The sequence below is a fragment of the Nomascus leucogenys genome, chromosome 2, assembly GCF_006542625.1.
Source record: "Nomascus leucogenys isolate Asia chromosome 2, Asia_NLE_v1, whole genome shotgun sequence".
Lineage (NCBI taxonomy): Eukaryota > Metazoa > Chordata > Mammalia > Primates > Hylobatidae > Nomascus > Nomascus leucogenys.
Genome location: NC_044382.1, coordinates 62,111,165 through 62,126,564, shown reverse-complemented (window position 1 = coordinate 62,126,564; position 15,400 = coordinate 62,111,165). Strand labels below are relative to the sequence as shown.

At 44.8% G+C, this 15,400-nt stretch overlaps 1 protein-coding gene across 1 annotated transcript; it reads right to left on the bottom strand.

The window, feature by feature from the left end:
- Nucleotides 1-10,448: 10,448 nt before the first annotated feature.
- On the bottom strand, nucleotides 10,449-10,628 carry LOC115830883 (embryonic testis differentiation protein homolog A-like). The gene has a single exon (XM_030796195.1). It carries the CDS (start codon nucleotides 10,626-10,628, stop codon nucleotides 10,449-10,451), a length of 180 nt encoding a protein of 59 aa, XP_030652055.1.
- Nucleotides 10,629-15,400: the final 4,772 nt, after the last annotated feature.

Sequence of the window (15,400 nt, the reverse complement as noted above, 5' to 3'; positions counted from 1 at the left end):
CGTCATATTGCTTCCAGAAGCATCTCCACACCAATATGACTGGGCTGGAAAGATGGTGGAAGCACAATTGTTATCATTTTAAAAATTGGTTAATTAAAAGTCAACATTATCAGAGTAAAAAGGCAAACCACAACTTAGGAGAAGATGTTTGCCATATATACATTAAAAAAAAATCTTGTTTCCCGAATATATAAAGAACTCCCATAAATTAATACAAAAAAGACAAATTCCAATTTTGAAACATTGGTAAAAGACAAACAGGCACTGTACAAAAGAGAATATTCAAATGGCAAGTAAGCATATGGAAAGGTACTCATCATATCTGGTTATCAGAGAGGGGCAAATTTAAATCAGGATATATTATTACACCTCTACCAGCATGGCTAAAATTTAAGAACTGACAATATCAAGTGCTGAAGAGGATGTGGAACAACTGGAATTTTCATACTTTCTTGGTGAGAGTCTAAATTGATATAGCCGTTTGGGCAAACTGACAACATCTACTAAAGTTAGACATATGCATACTTTGTGACTGAGAAATTCTAATCCTGGGTATATTCAAACAAAAATATTTATATCCATAAAATACCTGCACAAGAATGTTCATAGCATGGCTGGGCGCGGTGGCTCACGCCTGTAATCCCAGCACTTTGGGAGGCCGAGGCAGGCGGATCACAGGGTCAGGAGATCGAGATCATCCTGGCTAACACGGTGAAACCCCGTCTCTACTAAAAATACAAAAAATTAGCCAGGCATGGTGGCAGGCGCCTGTAGTCCCAGCTACTCGGGAGGCTGAGGCAGGAGAATGGCATGAACCCAGGAGGTGGTGCTTGCAGTGAGCTGAGATCGTGCCACTGCACTCCAGCCTGGGTGACAGAGCGAGACCCCATCTCAAAAAAAAAAAAAAAAAAGAATGTTCATAGCAACAGCATTTATAATAGCTCCAAACTGGAAACATCCCAAATGTCCATCAACATTGGAATAGGTAAATTTTCATGTATTTATTCAATGAAATTATCTATAACAATGAAAATAATAAATATTCTCCTCACAATAACTTTGCCGAATATGTGCTGCTATTGGTGGTACTGCCACTTGTTTGTGCCTTCCAAATCCTGATTAATTCTATTGTGTTTGAGTCCTGTTTTAAAAGAGGGAAAAGAAAAAAAGAAAAGCCCTTTTTTTTTCCTCCTGAACTCAAGCAATCCTCCCACCTCAGCCTCCCCAGTAGTTGGGGCTACAGGTGCACACACCACATCCAGCTAATTTTTGTATTTTTTGTAGATAGAGAGTTTTGCTATGTTGCCTGGGCTGGTCTCGAACTCCTAGGCTCAAGCAATCCACCCACCTTGGCCTCCCAAAGTGCTGGGATTACAGGCGTGAGTCACCACGCCCAGCTATCACTATATACTCTGTACTATTGCCTTTATTTCTGATGGGAGGGAAGTTCCATTTTGACTCAGCTTTTAAAAAATACCCTATGAAGAGATTCACCAGCTCAGCTTTGTTGAGACCCAAATCCTCTGCTTACCTTTACAAATTTTACAAATCCATGTGGACGACTTGAATAAATCACTAAGTCACCTCCCAAGTGCTTGGAAGGGGCCCAGCAAGTGAGGGTCCCTGAAGTTTGAGTTTCTTCTGGAAGAGTATCATTCCCTGACTGATACTCTATTCAGCCAGGTTGGTCTTTGCCATTTCCCATAAATAAGCACTTTCCCACCTCATTTCCTGCCCATACCATTCCCTCCTCCATCTTGTCTGCTTATTCCCAGAAGGCATGGCTTTCCCTTCAACCCTCTTAAAGTGAGTTAGGCGGCGGGGCGAGGTGACTCACGCCTGTAATCCCAGCACTTTGGGAGGCTGAGGCAGGCGGATCACCTGAGGTCAGGAGTTCAAGACCAGCCTGACCAACATGGAGAAACCCCATCTTGACTAAAAATACAAAATTAGCTGGGCGTGGTGGCACATGCCTGTAATCCCAGCTACTCAGGAGGCTGAGGCAGGAGAATCGCTTGAACCCAGGAGGCGGAGGTTGCGGCGAACCGAGATTGTGCCATTGCACTCTAGCCTGGGCAACGAGAGCAAAACCCCATCTCAAAAAAAAAAAAAAAAAAAAAAGTGAGGTAGGCTCTCCTTTGTACCCCTCAACCACTGGGTCTAGAGGTGGGATGTAGGTCCTCCTTTTTCTTCATATTTCCTCCCAGACCATTGCCTCTCTCTCATTCCAAAAACCTGCAGCTCCTTTGAAACTCATACCATCAGCCTCTGCTACCCACTACCCCTCCCTCATTGCAGCCATCTCAGATCCCTGGGTCATCTCTTGAATATTTAATGCCTGGCCCATTGTCTCTCTCCGTGGCTCTCATGAATAACTGTTTCTGATATGTGTGCAACAGCTTCATTGAGATGTAATTTACTTACTAGAAAACTCACCCATTTTAAGTGCAAAATGATTTTTCTTGTATTTACTGAATTCTGCAAACACCATCACAAATTTTCCATAACTTTCATCACTTGAAAAAGAGTCTCTCATCTAGCTTCTCTCTGTATAGATTTGCCTTTTCTGAATATTTTATCTAAATAGAATTGTACAAAATGTGGTCTTTTGTGCCTGCCTTCTTTCACTTAGCATAATGTTTGGAAGGTTCATCCACACTGCAGCAATCAGGACTCTGTTCATTTTTGTTGTTAAAGGGCATTCCATTGTATGAATGTACCACATTTTTGTTTATCCATTCATCAGCTGACAAACATATGGCTCATTTCTACTTTTTGACTGTAAAGAATAAGGCTCTTATGAGGCTGGGCATGGTGGCTCATGCCTGTAATCCCAGCACTTTGGGAGGCTGAGGTGGGTGGATCATCTGAGGCCAGGAGTTCGAGACCAGCCTGGCCAACATGGTGAAACCCTGTTTCTACTAAAAATACAAAAATTAGCCAGGCATGGTGGTGTGTGCCTGTAATCCCAACTACTTGGGAGGCTGAGGCAGGAGAATCACTTGAACTTGGGAGGCAGAGCTTGCAGTGAGCTGAGATCGTGCCACTGCACTCCAGCCTGGGTGACAAGAGCAAAACTCTGTCTCAATAAATAAATAAATAAGGCTGCTATGAACATTCACATATAAGTCTTTATGATGACATATGATATACCTAAGAGTGAAATTACTGGGTCCTATGGCAATTCTATGTTTAACATTTTGAGAAACTACCAAATTGTTTGCCAAAGTGAATGCATCATTTTCCAGTTCCACTAGCAATGTATGACAGTTACAGTATCTCCACATCATCACCAGCTCCTATCATTGTTTTTGATGATCCAGGACTTCACTCCACCCCAGCTACCTGCTCCTGTGGAAAGACCTCTCTCTCAAGCATCCCACTCCACTACCTCTTCCTATTATTATTCAGGCTGCCTTCTTCTCATGTTCTGAGTCCTTGAGTCCTTATGTTGTGCAACATCACTGGGACTTTGAACATACTACTCTCTTATGTTGGATGTTCCCTCACTTCTGTCACATCCTCACTTTCGTTTGTCCTGGCTTAGATTTCACAGCCCATTATTAACTCATTGGCTTGAGTACATCCTCCACAACATTTTCACCCTCTCCTCCTGGTATGCACATGGATTCATGTGGCAAAACCCAAGCCAGGTTAAATGTGGTTGGGTCTAGTCTGTTTATCCCCAGGCAGTTAGATGTGGCTGGAGAAAGGTTCACAGCCATGAGGACTCATCTTGCATCAAATTCATAACCATGGACCTCCAGTGGACACTTAGTGCAGCTCAGCAATTCTCTGACATTTCTTGGGCACCTGCTCTTCTGTATTAGTCTGTTCTCATGCTGCTGATAAAGACATACCTGAGACTGGGTAATGTATAAAGAAAAAGAGGTTTAATGGACTCACAGTTCCACATGGCTGAGGAGGCCTCACAATCATGGTGGACGGTGAAAAGCACGTTTTACGTGGCAGTAGACAAGAGAGAAATGAGAGCCAAGCAAAAGGGTTTCCCCTTATAAAGCCATCAGATCTTGTGAGACTTATTCACTACCATGAGAACAGTATGGGGGAAACCACCCCCCATGATTCAATTATCTCCCACCAGGTCCCTCCTACAACACATGGGAATTATGGGAGCTACAATTCAAGATGAGGTTTGGTGGGGACACAACCAAACCAGAACACCCTCTTTTATCACCTTCCCCTCTTCTCCTCAAGTTTCAACATTTCCAAACCCAGTGCCTTTTGGATAAATACCATCTTCCTCCTCCTCTTCTTCTTCTTCTCCTTCTTCCCCATCACCATTATCTATTTTCAAACCTTTTTAATTATTTCAAACAGGAACTCTGTACCCATTAAGGAAGTATAAGCTTGCTTCTATTTCACTGAGAAAACTGAAGCAATCAGAACAGGGCTTCCATAGGTCCCTTCTGTGAAACACACAACCCGGATGTGTACACATCCAGGTATTGTGCTTTCCCTCCCATTACACAGGAGAACCACCTGTGCTATTTAAGGCCAGCCCTTGTACCTGGGCACCAGGTCCCAAAGCCACTGATTCATCACAGATGTTATTCCTGCAACAATGCCCTCATGCTCCCACACCATCAATTTTCCCTCTGCAGAGGATCATTTCCATAAGTCTATGAACAGCTGTAATATTCCCATCTAAAAATAAATCCCTTCCCTTGGCACTACCTCTTTCTCCCTATAGCTCAATTTGCTGCCTTTTATAGCAAAGCTTCTCAAAAGAGTTGTCTTATAGTCTCCACTTCTTTTTCTCCTGTCCCTACCTCAATCCATTCCAATCCCCCTTCTGCCACACCACTCTGCAAGCTCATTCCTCATGCTCACAAGTGACCGCCATGTTGGCAAACCCAGTGGCCATTTCTCATACCTCACATGACTTGATTTTTCAGCAGCCAGTCATTGCTTCCACCTTCTTGAAGTACATTTTTTCCCTGACTTCCAGGCATGATACTCTTCTGGTTTCCTCCTTTTTTCTTTTCACCAGTTATTCCTTCTTTGTCTTCTTTGCTAGTCCATCTTCATCTCCTCCATGTCTAAGCTTCACAGGGCTCCAGGTGCCATCTGCAAACTCCACTCTTCCCAAAATCCACTCCCTCCAATATCAGCTAGTCTCATGGCTTTAATACCTCCCTATATATATGCTGATTCTTTCCACCCCTATTCCCAAAGTCTATCTCCACTCCCACTGCCCCATTGGGCTCCGTTTGCATATATCCAACTATCTATTTGATGTCTCCCTTGGGAGGTATCATGGGCATTTGGATCTTAACATGGCCCAAACAGAGCTTTACGTTTCTCCACCCTCTCCCCTCACACACATCCCACATGCAGCCCTTACCCAAGCCTGCTCTACCCCAAGTCTTGCCCATTTTGGTAAATGACAACTTGATTCCTTGCTCAGACCCAACACCTTGGAGTCAGTTCGAGCTCCACTTTTTCTCACAGCCCACATCAGCAAATCCTATAGCTCTACCTTCAAAATATCTCTCCAATCTAATCACATCCCTACCTTTATGGGTACTGCCCTGGTCCAAACATCAACCCCTGATATGGTTTCAATGTTTGTCCCCTCCACATCTCATGTTGAAATGTGATCTTCAGTGTTGGAGGTGGGGCCTGGTGGAAGGTATTTGGGTCAGGAGGCAGATCCCTCACTCATGAATAGCTTGGTGCTGTCCTTGTGATAATGAGTTCTTGGTCTGAGTTCACGTGAGATCTGGTTGTTTAAAAGTGTGTGGCACTGGCTGGGTGCAGTGGCTCACATTTGTAATCCCAGCACTTCGGAAGGTTGAGGTGGGCAGATCACTTGAGGCCAGAAGTTCAAGACCAGCCTGGCCAACATGGTGAAATCTATCTCTACTAAAAATGTCAAAAATTAGATGGGCGTGGTGGTGCGTGCCTGTAGTCCCAACTACTTGGGAGGCTGAGGTACAAGAATCACTTGAACTCAGGATGTGGAGGTTGCAGTGAGCTGAGATCATACCACTGCACTCCAGCCTGGGCAACAGAGTGAGACCCTTTCTCAAAAAAAAAAAAGTGTGTGACACTTGCCCCCTCACTCTCTTGCTCCCTCTCCTGCCATGTGGCACACCTGCTCCCCTTTGCCTTGTGCCATGATTGTAAGGTTCCTGAGGCCTCACCAGAAGCAGATGCTGGAGCCGTGCTGGTACAGCCTACAGAACTGTGAGCCAATGAAACCTCTATTCTGTATAAATTAACCAGCCTCAGACATTTCTTTATAGCAACGCAAGAAGGGCTAATGCAGCCCCTCTTCCCTGTACACCCAAGACAGCCTCCTCCTGATTGCTCACAACTACTCTTGCCATCCCGTAGTCCACTCTCCACATGGCAGCCAGAAGGATCCTCTTAGTGGCTCTTTGCTCTAATAGCTACTCATTTTGCTAAGAATAAAACTAAGGCTCACACCTATAATCCCAGCACTTTGGGAGGCCAAGGTGAGCAGATTGCTTGAGCCCAGGAGTTTGAGACCAGCCTGGGCAACATGGCGAGACTCCGTCTCTACAAAAAAATGCAAAAGTTAGCCAGGCATGGTGGTGCACACCTGTAATCCCAGCTACTCGGGAGGCTGAGGCACGAGAGTCACTTGAACCCAGGAGGCAGAGGTTGCAGTGAGTCAAGATTGTGCCACTGCACTCCAGCCAGGGTGACAGAGTGAGAAATATACATATTTTAAAAGTGTGTATATAAAATATAAAAAATATTTTTTAAAAGTATATAAGTATAAAAAATATATGTGTGTATATATACATACACACACACACACACACATATTAGAAAAAAATCCTTACTCTGGTCTCCTCCATCTTGTTCCCTGAAACCACTTTGGCCTTCTCTCCCACATCCTTCTCCTCACACACTCCTCCCTCAGTGCTGCCTGCACCCTGCACCCTTCTCTCACTGGCTTCCCTCTGCCTCTGTCCCTGCCCCGGCTGGTCCTGCTCTGCTGGCTCACTCCTTTCCTCACTTGGAGCTCCATTCAGGCGCTGTCTGTATTAGCTGCCTAGGGATGCCACGACAAATGACCACAACCTGGGTATGGTGGCAATTGAACAAAATAAAATTAAAGTAAAATTAATTCAAAATAAAATTTAAATGTAAAATAACAGCAATGTAATCTCTCACAGTGCAGGAAGCTAAGAAGTCCAAAATCAAGATGTTCACTGGGCCATGCTCCCTCTGAAGGCTCTGGGGCAGGGTACTTCCTTGCTTCTTCCTGGCTTCTGGTGGCCCCCAGGCATTCCAATCTGGTTGGCTTGTGGCAGCGTCATTCCAATTTCTGCCTCCATCTCCATGTGGCCGCCTTTTCTCTGTGCCCTCTCCTCTCGTTATAAGGATATTCAGCATTGGATTTAGGGCACACCTGAATCCAGCATAACATCATGTTGAGATCTTTGACTAATTTACATCTGCAAAAACCTTCTTTCCAAATAAGGTCACATTCTGAGGTTCTGGGTGGACATGAATTTTGAGGGGATATTACTCAGCCCGCAATACTGCTTTACTGGAGAGGATGTCTTTGACAACCCAGTCTTAAAAACAGCACCCCCTCCACACCCTATCGACACTTGTCTTCCCACTGCTCTGCCTGATTCTTTTTCATTGCACTCATTACCACTTGACAGTCGAAATAGTTATTTGCTTATTATCTGTCTTGCCCATCACTCAGTTCTGAGCTTCTGGGAGAAAGAATTTGGTCTGTCTGGCTTATAGATGTATTCCTAGTACTCAAGCCTAGTGCTTGCATTTTTAAGTGGGTATGCAGTATGCGTTGAATCAGTGAATCAGAATCACACGCTTGGGGCTCCTGGCCACTGAAGGCGCAGCACAGGCTCTGTGTCTCCTGGTCTCTGCAGCTCCAGACCCACCCAGTCCGTGTAGACCCTCCTGAGCTTGGAATCCAGGCTCACTGAGCCCATTTGCCTGCCCACAAAAGCTCTGTGGTCTCTTATTGCGTTGTGTTGTTCTTGTAACTTTCTCTCAGTAACTACGCATTTTTCTCAATTAAAATGAAAACATAGCTGGGCACAGTGGCTCACACCTGTAATCCCAGCACTTTGGGAGGCCAAAACGGGAGGACTGCTTGAGCCCAGGGGTTCGAGACCAGCCTAGTCAATATAATGAGACCTTGTATCTATAAAAAAATAAAAAATTAGCCTGGCATGGTGATGCACGCCTCCTGTAGTCCCAGCTAGTCAGGAGACTAAGGTGGGAAGATCACCCAAGCCTGGGAGGCGGAGGCTGTAGTGAGCTGAGACCTTGCCACTGCACTCCAGCCTGGGTGACAGAGTGAGACTCTGTCTCAAAAAAGAAAAAAAGAGCCTGGGCGCAGTGGCTTATGCCTGTAATCCCAGCACTTTGGGAGGCCGAGGCGGGTGGATCACAAGGTCAAGAGTTCTAGACCGGCCTGGCCAAGATGGTGGAACTCTGTCTCTACTAAAAATACAAAAATCAGCCAGGCACGGTGGCAGGCATCTATAGTCCCAGCTACTCAGGAGGCTGAGGCAAGAGAATTGCTTGAACCCAGGAGGCAGAGTTGCAGTGAGCTGAGATCACGCTGCTGCACTCCAGCCTGGGCAACAGAGCAAGACCCCGTCACAAAAAACAAACAAACAAACAAACAATAGCCAACAGCACAAACATCTCAATTGGTTCGGCTTACACAATTTTGAAAAATTAAGAAATTATGAAAAATAAAGTTAAGCAAACTTTCCATTTGATGGGTGCTAAAACTGCTTTGCCCAGATCAACTATAGAGAAGAACAGAGCTTTCAATGGCAATTTTAAATAAGTGGGATCAAGAATCTGAAGCATTTCTTCAAAAAAAAAAAACTGTAACAGGAGATGGCACATGGGTTCACCAGTACGATCCTGAAGACAAAGCACAAAGCAGTGGCTACCGAGAGGCGGAAGTGGTCTGGCCAAAGCAAAAGTAGACCAGTCGAAGGTCATGGCAACAGTTTTTTGGGATGCTCAAAGCGTTTTGCTGTCAACTTTCTGGAGGGCCAAAGAATGATAACATTTGCTTCCTATGAGAGTGTTTTGAGTAGGTTACCCAGAGCTTTAGCAGAAAAATGCCTGGGAAAGCTTCACCAGAGACTCCTTCACCACCACAATGATCCTGCTCACTCCTCATGAAAAACGAGGGCAATTTTGCAAGAGTTTCAGCAAGAAATCATTAGGCATCCATCTTACAGTCCTGATTTAGCTCCTTCTGACTTCTTTTTGTTTCCTAATCTGACCAGTTCTTTAAAGGGCACCCATTTTTCTTCAGTTAATAATGAGGCTGGGCACAGTGGCTCGTGCCTGTAATCCCAGCATTTTGGGAGGCCAAGGTGGGTGGATTATCTAAGGTCAGGAGTTCAAGACCAGCCTGGCCAACATGGCAAAACCCTCTACTAAAAATACAAAAATTAGCCGGGCATGGTGGCATGTGTCTGCAATCCCAGCACTTGGGAGGCTGAGGCAGGAGAATCGCTTGAACTCAGGTGGCAGAGGTTGCAATGAGCCAAAATCATGCCAGTGCACTCCAGCCTGGGCAACGGAGGGAGACTCCGTCTGTAAATAAATAAATAAATAAATAAATCAAGCAAGACAGACTACATTGGCGTGGTTAAATTCTTAGGACCCTGAGTTTTTTTGTTTGTTTTTTGTTTCTTTTGAGACAGAGTCTCACTGTGTCGCCCAAGCTGGAGTGCAGTGGTGCAATCTCGGCTCACTGCAACCTCCGCCCCCCAGATTCAACAATGCAACCTCCACCCCCCAGGTTCAAGTGATTCTCCTGCCTCAGCCTCCTAAGTAGCTGGAATTACAGGCACGTGCCACCACACCAACTAATTTTTTTGTATTTGTAGTAGAGGCGGGATTTCACCATATTGGCCAGGCTGGTCTCAAACTCCTGACCTCAAGTAATCCACCCGCCTCAGCCTCCCAAAGTGCTGGGATTACAGCTGTGAGCCACAGTGCCCAGCCTCCCTCAGTTCTTTAGGGAAGAACTAAATGCTTGATGTCACTTACAAAATTGTCTTGAACTTGATGAAGATTCTGTTGAGAAATAAAATTCATATTTTTAATTTTTATCTTTTAATTCAATTTTTCACAAACTTTTTGAAGTTCCTTTGTACAAGAAAAACCTTGCTAGTAAACTGCTGCTGTCAGGCCAGCATGATGGCTCATGCTTATAATATCAGCACTTTGGGAGGCCAAGGCAGGAGGATTGCTTGAAGCCAGGAATTTGAGACGAGCCTGGGCAACATGGTCTCTCTCTTTTTTTTTTAATGGCTCAAACATGGGAGGAGTTTTTTGTTCTAATTATAATTAATGTCTCAAAATTCTGGGCAGGCCTCAGCACATAAGCCACATGACTTTTTGTCCAAGGCCATGTTGACCCTGGAGTTGCTTTATGACAGCACCCATAGCCACCTTGACAGGTCGATGTCACTTCTGTGCCTGCCCAGTTGTCTGTTGATTAAAAAGACCAGCACATTTTTGGTGGGCTTCTTGCATCTGAAGGACTTGTCAGGCTTCCTGATGTTCAGTGCAAGCTTGTTGGGACTGGCTTTAGGGAGTTCTTTATCCATGATGCAGCGGCTCCAAACAACCTCAGGAAGACAGCTCAACTAAGAAAGCACGATCACAAGGTCCCACAATAGGCTGTCTGCAAGCTGAGGAGCAAGGAGAGTCAGTCTGAGTCCCAAAATTGAAGAACTTGGAGTCTGATGTTCAAGGGCAGGAAGCATCCAGCAGGGGAGAAAGATGTAGACTAGAAGGCCAGGCCCGTCTCCAACATGGTCTCTTAAAAATAAAAAAATACAGGGCCGGGCATGGTGGCTCACGCCTGTAATCCCAGCACTTTGGGAGGCCAAGGCAGGTGGATCACCTGAGGTTGGGAGTTCAAGACCAGCCTCACCAACATGGAGAAACCGCGTCTGTAGTAAAAATACAAAATTAGTTAAACTGGGCATGGTGATGCATGCCTATAATCCCAGCTACTCGGGAGCCTGAGGCAGGAGAATCGCTTGAACCCGGGAGGCGAAGGTTGCAGTGAGCTGAGATCACACCACTGCACTCCAGCCTGGGCAACAAGAGCAAAACTCCATCTCAAAAAACAAAAAACAAAACCTCCAAAAATAGCTGGGCGTGGTGGCACACGCCTATAGTCCCAGCTACCTGGGAGGCTGAGGAGGAAAATCATCTGAGCCTGGGAGGTTGAGGCTGCAGTGAACCATGATTGCACCACTGCACTCCAGCCTGGGTGACAGAGTGAGGCCCTGTCTCCAAAAATAAAAAATAAAAAAAAATTGCTGCTGTCAATATTAGAATGGATTAGCCATCCAATTGAGTGACAAGAAAAAAAATTTACATGAAAAAATATATATATGTATTTTTTTGAGACGGAGTCTTGTTCTGTCGCCCAGGCTAGAGTGCAGTGGCACGATCTCAGCTCACCGTAAGCTCTGCCTCCTAGGTTCATGCCATTCTCCTGCCTCAGCCTCCCAAGTAGCTGGGATTACAGGCGCCCGCCACCAAGCCTGACTAATTTTTTGTATTTTTAGTAGAGGCGGGGTTTCACAGTGTTAGCCAGGATGGTCTCAATCTCCCGACCTCGTGATCCGCCTGCCTTGGCCTCCCAAAGTGCTGGGATTACAGGTGTGAGCCACTGCGCCTGGTCAAAAATAATTTTTAAAAGAATGGCATAGTCAGACAAAAATAATAATAAAAAGGGAGGAAAATCGAATGAGGCAGTAAAGTAAGAGCAACCTGGGCAGTGGGTGCAGAAGCTCAACTGATGCAAATCAGGCAGTTAAAAGTTGTGCAAAAGGTAAAGTAAGGCACCAGAAACAAGATACAAGTTGTCTTAAGAATCCCATTACTGGCCAGGCACCGTGACTCACACCTGTAATCCCAGCACTTTGGGAGGCTGAGGCTGGTGGATCACATGAGGCCAGGTGTTCAAGACCAGCCTGGGCAACATGGGGAAACCCTGTCTCTACCAAAAATACAAAAAATTAGCTGGGCGGGGTGGCACATGCCTGTGGCCTCAGCTACTCAGGAGGCTGAGGTGAGAGGATCGCTTGAGCCTCGGAGGTGAAGGCAATAGTGAGCTGAGATTGCGCCACTGCATTCCAATCTGGGCAACAGAGTGAGATCATGTCTCAAAAAAAGAAAAGAAAAAAGAAAAAAACCCATTACTATAAGACGTTTAGCTTCCACCTTGGGTAGAACCATTACAGAAGCAGTATCAAGTCCTGTGCCTGGCCCAGAATCTCTAACCATTAACATATTGCAGTCCTGAGCTGAGGCAGAGTATGTCACCTTGGTGGGGCAAGTGCTAAAACACACAAGAGATTGTGGCAAGTAAATCCAACCCATGATCTCAGTAATCCGGGTTATACTGAAGAATGTTTCCAATTATGGTGATACTGTTAAGATATTTGAAATTTTTTTTTTTTTTTTTTTTTTTTTGATACGGAGTCTCGCTCTGTCGCCCAGGCTGGAGTGCAGTGGCGGGATCTCGGCTCACTGCAAGCTCCGCCTCCCGGGTTCATGCCATTCTCCTGCCTCAGCCTCCCGAGTAGCTGGGACTATAAGCACCCGCCACGACGCCCGGCTAATTTTTTTTTTGTATTTTTAGTAGAGACGGGGTTTCACCGTGTTAGCCAGGATGGTCTCAATCTCCTGACCTCGTGATCCACCCACCTTGGCCTCCCAAAGTGCTGGGATTACAGGCATGAGCCACCGCGCCCAGCCAATATTTGAAATATTTAAGAGGACCTAATATCTTAGAAGATCAGACACTTGGAATTTAATTCAAAATGCTTAAAGGAATTTGAAATTAGATCTGTGGTTTTAATTTTAAAATGTCTAAGAAAATTTAACAAGTTGAGGCCAGGCTCAGTGGCTCACGCCTGTAATCCCAGCACTTTGAGAGGCCGAGATGGGCGGATCACAAGGTCAGGAGATTGAGACCATCCTGGCTAACACGGTGAAACCCCGTCTCTACTAAAAATACAAAAAAATTAGCTGGGTGTGGTGGTGGGCGCCTGTAGTCCCAGCTACTCGGGAGGCTGAGGCAGGAGAATGGGGTGAACCCAGGAGGCGGAGCTTGCAGTGAGCCGAGATCGTGCCACTGCACTCCAGCCTGGGTGACACAGCGAGACTCCTCTCAAAAAAAAAAAAAAAAAAAAAGAAAAAAGAAAATTTAACAAGTTCATAAATAATGAATGTTTACAAGACCTTAATATGTTAAATTTATGAGTGTAGATTTAGGTTAGTATTTGAATGCTTAGGAAGATTTCATCAGATTTTAGGTCTTTCATATTAGTTATTGGAAGTGTGTGCAAATCAAACAGTTTAAATGTGTAATTGAGCTTAAAATGGCCAAGGAAACTAAATTAAGCATGCAAGCAATTTTTTCATTTTAACTCATTAGGTTTTGAACTAATTGAACATTAAAGATTAAGCATTTCTATCTATATACAAAATCAATTTGTTCGTAGCTAGTTGTAGCTAGATTTATAAACTGATCTTGAAGACATGAGGCAAATTAAATGTACAGCTTTAATAACTATTGTTTAAAACACGAGTAACTGTAAGCATCCTTTCAGTGCACAAAAGCCCTAGTCAGATGCCAATACCCAGTGGACAGTGTCTCTTCATGTTAGTCCAAGCCCAGAAATTCAGAACATCTGCCCTGGAAATACGAGGGGCTTGCCACACACTGGAAGGCAGAGTTGACTCCCCGTCTCTCTTTTCTGATGGGGATGGGGATGCGGAGGTATAGCAGTGAAGTGAGGAGCTGTATCCCTTAGCTGGGAGCAAAGATGGAAGGGTGCCCTAAATGACTGGAGTGTCTAGCTGGCAAAGGACAACTGTATCCCAGCCCCAGCTGTGATAGCCATCAAGCCTATCAGGAAGAGTCATGGTGGGCAGATGAGGTTCCTGCTCATTGGAGAGTGGAGGCTAAATGGGAGTCTGTGAGGCCCTGCACGTTATTATTTAAAAAATGAATTTTAGGCTGGGCCCAGTGACTCACACCCGTAATCCCAACATTGTGGGAGGGTGAGGCAGGAAGATCGCTTGAGCTCAGGAGTTTGAGACTAGACTGGGAAACATAGCAAGCCCTTGTCTCTATTAAAAACTTTTAAAAAATTAGCCAGGCGTGGTGGTGTGTGCTTGTGGTCCCAGCTACTCAGAAGTCTGAGGTGGGAGGATCATTTAAGCCCAGGAGGTTGAACTGCAGTGAGCTATGATTACACCACTGCACTCCAGCCTGGGCAACAGAGCAAGACCCTGTCTCAAAATGAACTTTTTAAGTGTACATACAATAAAATATACTCTTTTTTAGGTGTAAAGTTTTGACAAGGGCACCAAGTCATATAACCACCACCACATTTAGGACACAGAACAATTCCATCATCCCCCCAAATTACCTCATACTCATGTTTTGCAGTCATCCCTAACCCTTGGCAACCATAGATCTGTTCTACACGGATCTGGCTTCTTCGCTTAGCACAATGCATTTAGGATGCACATTAACAGTCTGTAGAATAATATTCTGAAAAAGATTGTTCATCCATTCTGCCACCTGGCCCCTTACAGCCAGAGCTATTTTAAAACATGCTAGTCCTCAGCATGCTTTTTTTTTTTTTTTTTTTTTTTTTAAAGCAGGGACTCACTCTGTCACCCAGGTTGGAGTGCGGTGGCGTGATCATAGCTCACTGCAACCTCAAACTCCTGGCCTTAGGCGATCCTCCCACCTCGGCCTCCCAAAGTGCTGGGCCTACAGGCATGAGCCACCGTGCCCTGCCGTTGTGCTTACTTATGAATTCTTTCCCATGGCATTTCAAATACATTAAAATGCAACCATTTTTCATATTTTTTCTTCTGTGATTTTTGAGAAGAATCCTTAGAATTTGCTTTTGAAATTATCTGACAATTCTGTGACTCTTCACTAATTTATCATGAGAAAAATATTTTTAAAATCAATTTATTGAATTTAATGAGTGATGTTCACAAGGTTGTATATTAAGACATTTAATTCCACTTATTAATATTTACTTTCAACTTTCTTAGGTTAGAGCCAACACTTTTTCTTTATTCAGGTCTCAAACATTTCTGTAGTACTCTGGAAAGCTGAGAGGCTGCAGATACTGTGCCCATGCCCCACGTGCTTGACAGAGGCCTGCAAGAATCCCATGGCCAAAGTCATCACAGTTCCAGCCTGCACCAGTGAGGGAAGGGATGGGAGGCTGCTTTCTAGAATCATAAGAATACCCTTTCTAAAAACATCATATAGCATAATTATTTTTAAAGATTTCATTCCACATACATACTGTCCAAAAATGTATGT

Excerpts from the sequence above, each read along its gene's own strand:
- LOC115830883 (XM_030796195.1), bottom strand. The coding sequence starts at position 10,628 with ATGGATAAAGAACTCCCTAAAGCCAGTCCCAACAAGCTTGCACTGAAC.